The 11,629-nt window shown below is 34.6% G+C and overlaps 1 protein-coding gene across 1 annotated transcript; it reads right to left on the minus strand.

The window, feature by feature from the left end:
- Positions 1–3,466: 3,466 nt before the first annotated feature.
- Positions 3,467–6,472, minus strand: LOC113767823 (glycerol kinase). Its single transcript, XM_027312025.1, has 4 exons — positions 6,256–6,472; positions 5,922–6,143; positions 4,293–5,259; positions 3,467–3,819 (listed from the first exon to the last, which is right to left on the minus strand). Exons 1-4 carry the CDS (start codon positions 6,387–6,389, stop codon positions 3,574–3,576), a joined length of 1,569 nt encoding a protein of 522 aa, XP_027167826.1. The 5' UTR covers positions 6,390–6,472; the 3' UTR covers positions 3,467–3,573.
- Between the last annotated feature and the right edge of the window lie 5,157 nt (positions 6,473–11,629).

Raw genomic sequence — 11,629 nt, forward strand, 5'->3', positions numbered from 1 at the left:
GGAGCGAGGACGGCGAAGAAGAAGGATTTGAACTAAAAAAAAATTGTTTAATTGTTATTAAGTGACAAAAATCTAAACACGATTGCATAATTTAATTTTGCAATGCCAAAGTATGAGAACAAAGTAGCATTGACTAATTGAGCAATTGTGATGGGATCCAAGAATCTTAATTAATCATCATTCTAAGCCTAGACATTAGCGGGTGTGTATCCATTGACAGATTTTAAATGAACAAACCAAAAACAAGAAACGAAAGAATCTATTGCTGTAGTCAAAACTTAAGTTATTTCGTCCAGGTGTTGCTTTGGAATTCCCTACACCGCAAGAATGATGTGAACGCAATGCTCAATCATAAAGAGCCCTGTGTCTGTGTGGAAGACAACATGATAGCATGGCTGAATATGTCGCCAAGAAGTTTCAAGCGGACTGGTTATTGAACTGACGAGAGATCAGAATATTTACACGTTCATGTGCTCGAATTCTCCTACTATGATTAAAGATATAACGAACAAAAAGTGGATTGAAAAATAAACACCAAATCCATGTATACATGTCTCCAAACCCTGTGGCTGTGAGGACGACGTACTCATTATTGGTTCAAAAACATAATAAAGATATGCACTTCAAGACCAATTAAAATGGTAAGAGAACATATATACACATATAGTGGCCTTGAAAAGAAAGCAAAATTTGACTTTTGAGGATATTTACATTCCCATTTCAAACTCCCCAAAATATTCTATATATGTTGCACAGATTTTTTACCTTAATCCACTTGATGAGCGCCGTTATTATTATTTTTTTTTTTGGTTTCAATCACATCCACAATTACTACAACTTTTTCATGAGTAGTTATAAAACGAACCTTTTAACCACCAGACCTTTGGTTCCATGGCCACCAAAAAGAAATTTATGTTTGAATTATAAGTCGGAGGTTCAAGGTGAAATTTCAAAGGAGATGCCAGACGCCTCTTTAATCTAGTCAAATCTGCATACCTGCTAGTCCGTTACACAATCTTTTTAGGCTCCCTCTCCCTATAAAATATGATAGATTAAGTTAAAAAAATATTATCATTGCGAATATATATATATATATATATATATATAGATAAACTAACTAATTCCTTTTTTGCAGAAACATGGCAGACGAAGGAAGCTCATCATCATACCATCCAGAAAAGAAACAAACAAACAACTGTTTCTTTGAAGAATACTCTAATTGGGTGCAAACCTGTGATGGAGAACTAAACAACAATCAAACCATTGATAAAGGCCAAACATCAAATTGGGATTGGATTCCTGATGAATCAACCTCAAATTGGATACCTGATGAAGCAACTTCAGACCCGTTCCAAGCTATCGATGAAAACTCAACAATAAATAAGCTAGGTTCAGAAAACTGAAGATAATGAAAATCCATTTTTAATTCCTGGGGACCCTACTACTCACTCCTTCCAAATTATTCATATATATATATATATATATATAAGAACCTTTTATTCTTTTTAAACTTTGTGGATTCTATTATAAGTATCATGATATGATATAGACTGACTTTAATGGAATCAGCAGTCTTCACTGATTACAAAATGGTATTTCTTTTCACATTTTGTCTGTTATAAACGTAATTTTAAAACAAAAGAACTACTATTATGTCAAGGAATCAGATAATTAAAGTTGGAACTTACAAGGAGAGGAGCAACTCACAAGGTGAACCGACGCTTTACTTTAGCAACCCATCTAAAGAATTTATTAAAGAAAGAAAGAGAGAAAAAAGAAATACTGCTATAGGCATTAGAGAATTGTATTATGGTGTTGCTCCAAAAAAGCTTTGGACAATAGACAAATTTATTTTCTCAAGTATACTTGAATTAGGGAAAATGCAACTCTCTCGTGAGCGATCACAACTCTCTCGTGATTTTTGTGTATGATCCAGCACTGAAAAAGACAATGAAGAAGGAAAAATCCTAAGATTTGAATGACCCAAAAACAAGATAGGTAACTTCCAAGTAGTTGAGTGTTGTATCAGCCCATATTTTACCTACTCGGGAAGCCCACCTAAATTCATCCTTCTCTCTTTTGATAAATAAAATAAATGGTCAAAATATCTTGTGTATGCATATGCAACATTTGCCGGCCTGAAGCATTCAGGTCAAATTACACATTTTCATTTATCCCGGGACACTAATTGTAGTAATTCTGGCTTGTTTTCATATATACTGTGCAGTGTATGTATCTTATCAAATAGTACATCATTTATTTCCAACTCAGGTGTTGCCTTTAGTTCTGCTAGATCTTCAAGTCTTTTGTAATTGGATGGAAAAAATATGGGTAATTTGAGATATTTTTACTGTAGCATTTTTTGTGATGTGATGTATGTGAGATAAAAAGGTAATTGGGAAGATAAAAAATTGTATTGGAAATTGTAATGGTGATGTAAGCAAATATATTTGGGGAAATAACCCACTATCCAAACAAACCCGATCATTTCATAAAATTAGGAGCGGAGGTTTTGATGTTAAAAGTACTTTTAATAAAAGCTCAAATTTAGTACTTTTATAACTGCTTTTGTGTTTTTAAAAATAAAATACGTTTAAAAATTTATCCTCTATTATGAACTAAATGAAATGATAAATACGTTTAAAAATTTTCAAATATCAATCTAATAACAATAAAATGCCATAATTTCTTGTCCAATAAAACATGCGTAAAAATAGAAAAAAAAAATAAGCTGGAGTTTGAGTGATTCACAAACGGATAATTGGATATATCCATACCCATTTATTAAACGGGTAATCATTTATACCCATTACTCAATTATAACCCGTCGAATCATCTATTTTGACACTTCTAGCCTTAAGGATAGGTGTATGTGTGTTCCACTCCCTAAGGTTCATTATAATGCATTAAGCCTACTTAAAGCAAGTTTAGCCACATTATGGTACTTTAGAAGCTTGAACTTGTTAGTCTTGGGACGAATGAAAGTGGCCTGTTGGTGCGCCAGAACAATTCTGATGGGGGAAAGAAATTCTGCCATAGTCAAATTCATTTAGAACAACATGAATAAACAAAAATTCAGATACCATATCGGTCACAATTAATTGGTCTGTCTGGTCATCCAAGGTCTATTGATTCCTCGGTATCACAAGAACTTGACAATTTACATAGCTCCGGATGCAAAGGTAATTTGGCTTTCGTAGACGTCGGCTGAGCGTTTCTTTGTGTTTATTAACAGTATGGAGTATGGACATTTTTGTAACCACAAAATGCATGGCAAACAAACATTTGAAAGCTGGAACTCTATCTATGGGCATGCACGACTAATGGCGACCTAAACTGTATCATACTGCAGAGGTTGAGCAGAGGTTTAGCAAAGGTATTTGTGATTTGTGATTCAAGCATGGTTATAAAATCAGGTACTTTCTCTTTTCCTGCAAAGTAGTACCGAAAGGGAGGTTCAACCGAAGAAGATCAAAGAAGTCATCCGAAATAGCTTTATTAACGAGGGAAACGAAGACGATAAGAAAAGATAACCGAAAGTTGAGAATATGTCACATTGTAGGCGAGGGATAATTACAGAGATAAATCAGCTAAATCAAAAGTTCGCGAAACAGCTTTGCACCAAGATTCCACTTTCTTCTTCCTCAATCCTTCCTCTAGAACTGGTTGGAAGGTAGTCGCTTTCTTCATCTTTTCCCCAGCAGAAAATATTTCATCTTCTGTCCATATGCCAACGGCTAATCCAGCCGCATAAGCTGCTCCAAGTGCAGTTGTTTCTATGTCAGCTGGTCTCACTACAGGGTTACCCAGCAAGTCCGCCTGCAGATCATTTTAACAGAATTGAATTTTATGATTATGATGCTTATCTAGCCACACAAGAACTAATGTTTCCATAAACTATCAACTTAAGACAGAAAAAGTCAGGAAGCAGATACAAGGAACATGGAAAATAAAGGCCCAAGGAATATCCATATAAATCAACTCAAAACATCAAAGGAGCACCAAAAATTTCCCCTATTACCACAGGAGTACCCTCCAGCAGTAAAGAGTCAACAGAACAGACATACTTTTGTTAACACGACTGGTTTTCTATGTACCAAGCCAACATGGAAAATTCTTTGTTTTTGACTAAAGCTTTCATAGAAGAGAACAGATTGCAAACTCGTCAAGTGTAGGTAAATATTCAGCAAGTAGGGATACTATAAAGTTGACAGCAACACGAAAGTTTGAAATCCATGAGTAATTGACAAATGATGCAATTTGATCAACAGATTGAACGTGGAAAAACCTACCTGAATTTGCATCAGAAGATTGTTCACTGTTGCACCTCCGTCCACTCTAAGTAAAAACTCCCCCTTTTCATTTTTAGTCTCACCGGTATCTCCAGCATCTTTGTGCATGGAATCCAAAACATCTTTCACCTGAAAGCACATGCTCTCAAGAACAGCCCGAGCAATATGTGACTTGTTTGTAAACCGTGTGATCCCAATGCAAACTCCTCGGGCATCATCACGCCACCAGGGAGCAAACAAACCATTAAATGCTGGCACGAAATAGACTCCACCAGTCGAGTCAACCTTCGAGGCTAACTCCTCAATTTCACTTGCGCTGCTAATTATGCCAAGACTATCCCTAAGCCACTGAACAGCCGCCCCAGCAATAGCGATGGAGCCTTCTAGAGCATAGTTGGTGGGAGCTTTTGGCCCAAGCTTGTAGGCCAAAGTGCTCAATAGCCCATGATTTGACTTGATCGTTTCCTCTCCTGTGTTTAGAAGTATAAAAGCCCCCGTACCGTAGGTGCTTTTGGCCTCACCCTTCCGACAAGCTTGCCCCAACATTGCTGCATGTTGATCACCAAGACATCCTGCTATAGGAATCCCAGTAATCGGCCATCCCTTAGTGATGTTTCCAATGATCTCAGAGTTACTAATGATCTTTGGTAAAATACCACTCGGAATTCCCAATGCATCCAACGTAGGCTTATCCCAGTCAAGTGTTTTCAGATTCATCAGCATGGTTCTCGATGCATTGGAAATATCAGTGACATGTAAACCATTTCCAACCCCCCCTGTTAAGTTCCAAATTAACCACGTATCTATAGTCCCGAACAGGGCATCCCCTGATTTCACAGCCTCCTTGACAGCATCAACATTTTCCAACAACCACAACAACTTCAAAGCACTAAAATAAGTGCTTATCGGCAAGCCACATGTGTCGACAAAGTGAGTTCTTCCCCCAGGTAACTCTTGCTCCAATTTTCTACACAAAAACAGATAATAGTATCAAAAGTCAAACCAAGCAAAAATAATAATTATAGCTAATTACTCCCTCTCTTTTTTTATAACTGACGTTTAAGAAATTTGCTCTAGTGTACTTTTATCTGTCATTTTATTATCCCCATACAGTATTAATTATTTTTTTACAATTTTACCCTTTTATCTCTCTTTTCCAATACAAGGTTCTTAATTACTACTCCTAGTTTGGTGGGAGTTAGTTTGCATTACTTTTGACCTAGTAAAACAGCACCATTTAGTACTCTAGTGAGAGAAAATATGGGTGAATTGGACAATTAATGAGGGTACAAAAGGAAAGTAGTGTACAGATTTAAGCAATGAAAAACTTTTCTTAATTGGTGTGCAAAATCTTAAACGTCAGTTATAAAAAAATGGAGTGAGTATTAAGCAAAGTCCAGAATCATGATCAACCAAATCCAATCTCACGTAGAAGCCATTCAACTATGGACAAATACGGGATATGCAAAATATCAAATGTTTGGAAATCCAATAAAATATTAACAGCTAAACTTTTACCTATGCCATAAACCAACAAATTTCTCGATCCAAGAGTACAGTTTTGAATCAGAACATCAGATAAACCAAAGAATCAATAGAAAACTTCATTAAAACATTTTTTTTTTTGACCTGCAGATAGGGCTGGTACGAATATCCATCCAAACAACGGCATTGTAGAGCGGTCTGCCAGTGGATTTGCTCCAAACAACAGTGGTTTCCCTCTGATTAGTAAGGCCAATAGCTTTCAATCCACCATCAACATTATGTCCTTCTGCAGTCGCCTTATCAATCGCCTTGCTAATACAAACTCTGACGCTCTCAAGAATCTCATTGGGATCATGTTCAACCCACCTACAAAAAAACCCAATACTTAAACCCGATAAAAATATTGAAATTTTCACAAAGTTGGAGAGAAAAAATAGCAACTTTCTGATTATTGATATTCTAAAGAGCGGAACTTTACCCTGCTTGTGGATAGAACTGAGTGAACTCCATTTGGTGAGATCCGATAGGTTTGGCTGATCGGTCATAGATGATGAATCTTGTGCTGGTTGTGCCTTGATCAATGGACCCAATGAAAACTTCTTCCCCAGGCATTTTTTCTTTCTCCTTCTTGCGTTTGCTGCGCGGTGGTTCGGGAGGAAAACAGAGAGAGTTCGTTAACTTGGCTGGAGTCAATGAGTCAAATCATATAGGGGAGATGCGGGAAGGGGTAGAGGTTAAAGAGTAAAATGTGGAGATAACAAAGGGTAGTATTTGTCCAATTACTTTATCTAAAAAGATTTTTTTTAATTTATTTTGGAAACTGTCTCCTTCATTAAATATATTTCACTGAGAGCTACAGCTAAGTCAAGTATTAAATTTGCATATAACTTCGATTCTGATTACATGATTTGAGGGAGTAAAAAAATGTATTTTGGGATAAAAAGAAAAAAAAAATCGAACTTGACAGATTTTATGGAAATTCTTTGAACATGAAATATTTTTTTTTGACAAATCATGGAGATATTTAACTGCAACCTGAAAAAGTAGTTGTGCTGGATTTTGACTTTCAAAGTGCATCTACGTGTCCAGCCCGGACCTTCGAGCAACTAAGCAAGTCTCTCTCCTTTTCTCATTTGCTAATCCTTTACTGACAGCGTGCGTGGAATCTTCAATGCCAGCGTTTGTTTGTTGGATGGTCGGTAATAGGTTATCCAATTGCAATTAATTTGGAAGATTATCCAAAATTCTAACCAATCAATCTTCTTGGCTTCACCGATATTGAGGACATGGTGGGTCAGGCCAGCTTCTAGACACACACAGGTATCCTTTCTCTGATTTGTTATCACCGTAGCCCGCGCTCAGTCATCCGAGTTATTTCCAGATAATGCGAAGTTCCCAACCAAATATTTCTATATATATATATATATATATATATATACTCCTTCCGTCCTATTTTAATAAATTTAATTTTTTTCACAAAATTTAAAAAGCAGTTAATTTTATTAAAAAAACAAAATTACATTGCTATTTTTCTAAAATATTCTTATGTTAAATAAAATACAACTTTATATTAATTATTCATAGAAACTTTAATTAATGGTTTATGGAAACTTTAATTGATGGTCAAAAAAGAATCAATTCTCATTTATATATCAATATACTTTGGAAAATCTAAATTTTTTAAATGAAGTAGGTTATATCCAATAACAATTTATATTAAATAAGTTAGTTTATACTAATAACAACCTACATTGAATAAGGGTATTTTAGAAAAATTAAAATATAATTATATTCTTCAATTGAAAAGTGGACTATAATTTAGAACAGACGAAAAAGAAAAATAGAACTATCAAAGTGGGATAGAAAGAGTATATAAGATGGGCTGCCCTCTTGCCCATTTGGATTATTATTTTCTATAAATTTTGTAGAAGAATATATTGCAGCAATATGATATATGTAAGATAAAAAGATAAATAAAAACTATTTTCATAAAAAATATTTTTTTTGGGAAAAAAATGACAATTCAAATAAGTTCTAAAATTTCAACCACGTTGAAATAAGATTTTGGCTATTGATGCAACATTCTGTCAGTTTCAACACAAAAACTTGTAGTTTGATCTTTTTTTAATCTTACAATTAATGTCTTTTTATCTCTAAGTCTGCAATCAAGGCACCTTTAACACCAATCCTGAATCCTGATCAAACCAAAATCAATACGTGTAAAGCTACCGAGAAGTGAATCCAAAAAGACCCAACCCCGGCTTCCTCGCAAGTTAGAATAGTTTTCATCACCTTTGTGTGTGAAAAATAAGTACGTATTAAAAATTAGTTTTTGTAATGGGTGTTTTTAGTACGCTCCTTGGAACACCTAACATTCATTTGATCTACCATATACATACACATATCAACAATGATTATTATTTCTTGTATTTATATACTTTTCTTATTTAATTTTACCTACTATTTCTTGTATTTATTTACTTTATCTACTTAATTTTATATTTTCACAAATATAACATCTGAAACATAGATTAACGATTGCTCTACAGGCACCCGTTAGACATACTGTAAAAATCATAGTGTTAAAATAAAAAAAAAAAAAGAGGAAAGAAAAAAAAAATTATAGCGATAAGATTAGCCTTATTGTAACATATATCGCGGCCTTTTTTTTTAAACCTTATTGTAACAGGTCGAGGCTCGAAAATAGCCACTGTCAATTGTACTTCAACTCATGTTCACCCATATTGAACTCTGCTGCATTTTTCTATTGCATAGCAAAAGGGTATCATTTGAGTAGGTATTTTCCACTTGAATAGCTTCAAATTTTGACACTCCTTCATGTTTATGGTATGTGTGAATAAAATGGATCGAAGCATTTACGGGGGACCTCTTCCTTTCCAAAAAAAATGTCGGCACAAGGGCTGGCTGTCAAAGCTTTTCTGGTTGGTACCCAAATTTGTTCAGTTGAAAAAACTTGCAAAACACCGGTTGTGCATGCACTTACTTTTAGCTTTGTTTGGTGGCGCATATTCGAATATACTTCAACCAGCTTGGTGGTCTCTGCAATTATTTATACATCTGGACGTACGTGACAGGAGGTTGTTCTAAAGTCTAAACGCAGGGGAAAAAAGGAAAAATGCTGAAATGAGGTACCACCAAAATTCATCAAGTCTCACTCTAACGAGTAAAGAATAACTTTTTTTTTTTTGTTTTGCAGATAATTTGAAACTGATTCGATACCCTCATTCATTGGCGAGACTTGTGTGAGTTGGTGACGATGGAGGTCTATTTCTTGCGAAACAAATCCTTAGAAACACTACCGCTCTTTTACGTGGCCAGGTGTTTCACAATTATTGATCCATTCTCCAACTCAGACATTCTTGCAAGACGAAGGCATAAAGATAAAGGTGTGTTTGAGAAATGGAAAAAAAGTAGCTAGTGACGTAAACAAAAAGAGAATAAAGAAGTTTATGGCAGGCATAGGGATTTGGATGAATCTTTGCTCAGGTTCCTCCCCAAAAAAAAAAAAAGGAAAAATGGAAGCACAATAATGTCTCGTTCAGGCAAATGGTGCATCTGTCCACTGCCACTGGGTGAAGCTTTTGCTTCACCATAAGCAGAAAGGTCACAGGCTCATAGCGTAGCAATGATCGTTCAACGATTTACAATGTCTAGTTTTAGTAACTAAACTTTTTTCTTTTTTTCTTTTTTTTGGGGGAAGGGGGGATTGGTGGGCTCTTAAATTGTCATATTGCTATTTCAAGTGACTCGTTTTACCTATTTCAACTATTTTTTTCGTTAAGTTAGTCAACAAATCCTGCATCTTAGTTAATTGCACCTACTTTGAAGCATTTTCATCTATTAGCTTCACAAAAAAAATGATTAAAAAATCATGACACGTTTAAATCATAGATACACATACGAGAACTTCTAAAATAAAAATTATGAATCATCATTTAGCTCGTATCTCTCGTATAGTCCTACGTCTCTTATAGTAGTATTTTCTTTATGTATAAAAATGAGATGTCTATACAATATATAATGACTGAGTGAAGACAATTGGTATAAACACTTTTTATCATCTTTTGAACTTTCAATTTTACTCTTATAAAATTATTTTTTACTCTAAAGTCTCTAATCATCTAATCACATTTTACCAATATAAATACTCATAACCATCCTAAGTATTGTAACTACCAAAATTTTTCATTAAATTTTTGTATAAACTTTTTTGCATGCAACAAACAAAATTTATACAAAAAATGATTCATTTTAATTATTCTCTAATCGCACGCGCATTGGGTGTGCCCACTAACACTAGTATTGATTGGTTGAAGATGGCTTAATCTAGTGAATAAGGTTAAGATTCTAATAATCAGAGGTTTTAAGTTTAATCTTCATTCATTTCTTGCTTCTTAAATACTAACCATCCCATGCTTTAAAAAAGTTAAAATAAAAAGGGTTTAAAGAAAATGAGATACATTGATGAAACGGTGTTTACGTAAACCAAAAACAAGAAAATACTAAGAAATAGTATATAACTAATTTAGATGCGAGGTGTTAAGTTGAAGGGGCAAGTAGAAGGGAAAATGATGAATTGGATGATACGGATGAAGGAGTGTAAATGAGAGCTCGCGGATTCTAAATTTTTCACTTGCACTTTAAAAATGAAAAATGAGTTGAGAGAGTAAGTTGGCAAAATTAGATAAGAATGGGTAAGATATGACACTTACATTAATAGTTGGATGATCAATTAGAAAATCCAAAAGGAATAAAATTATTTGTTACAACAAAACTGGAACATTTGTGGGAGTTCGGCCATTGATGCGCTTTGTGCTTTTGCGGAGAGTACTGCATAAATGCCAACCCAAACCAGAAGAAGATTAGACATCAAATGCCACTTGTACTTTTATAGAGCGAATCACGTCAACTGCCCGTGCATTTATTAAGAAGACGATCAAGACATTTCGCAGGATTCCTTGTTTTGTTCAATTATAACTTCTAGATACTGAAATTTAATTATTATTATTATTACTTCTATCTTTTGCTTAGCCATGAGTGATTGTTGGTCACATACTTGAATCCAGCTTGCATTAAAATATATGTAGACGTTGCACAACCGAAACCTAAAGTTTTATACATACAAAAGCTCTCGTTTGAATTACTATGTTTTAAAATTTTTATAAAAAAAATATATATATTTATGACAATTGGATGTATAAAATATAAAGCGGTATCTCCACTTTGGTGGGATACTTGATGATGGATGGAGGCCAAAATGAGTATAATCTAAGAAGTAAGAAGTAAGAAACCAAAAACTAACGAAAAGTACTTTCTTGACGTGAGGAGGACAAAGGGATTAAAAAACAAAAACAGCAAAAGTTCGGAAAGGACTTTGGAGACTGAAGATAAAAATAAATTTAAAAAAAAAAACAAAAAGATTATCTGATGGGAAACCAGGAGCAGAGCTGTCTGTGCACGCCATTCAATACAGCGTAACGTCATCTACCGCTCGACCACTTCCAAAAAATGCCATCTTCTTTATCCTACGATACAACAGACAAAGCAACTCTAACCTGTTCACAAGTCCATTGCAGGCCATGCACCCCCACCCCCTTTAACTGTAGAAGTAACCGTCTTCAAGATGATAAAAATCCATGATCCATTTCATCGGTTGCTGCTTGTCCAGAAGGACTTTTCCCCCCAAGGGTCATCCTAATTTTCTTTCATTTTAACATCAATCTAACTTTTTTCCTAATTTATTATAACATAAATAACGTTATAAAAAAATAAAATCAAAGAATGATCCACGTGATTAGTGGCGAATAATGGAGAAATCTCTTTAATCCTTC

This window comes from Coffea eugenioides, chromosome 4, assembly GCF_003713205.1.
Source record: "Coffea eugenioides isolate CCC68of chromosome 4, Ceug_1.0, whole genome shotgun sequence".
NCBI classification, from domain to species: domain Eukaryota; kingdom Viridiplantae; phylum Streptophyta; class Magnoliopsida; order Gentianales; family Rubiaceae; genus Coffea; species Coffea eugenioides.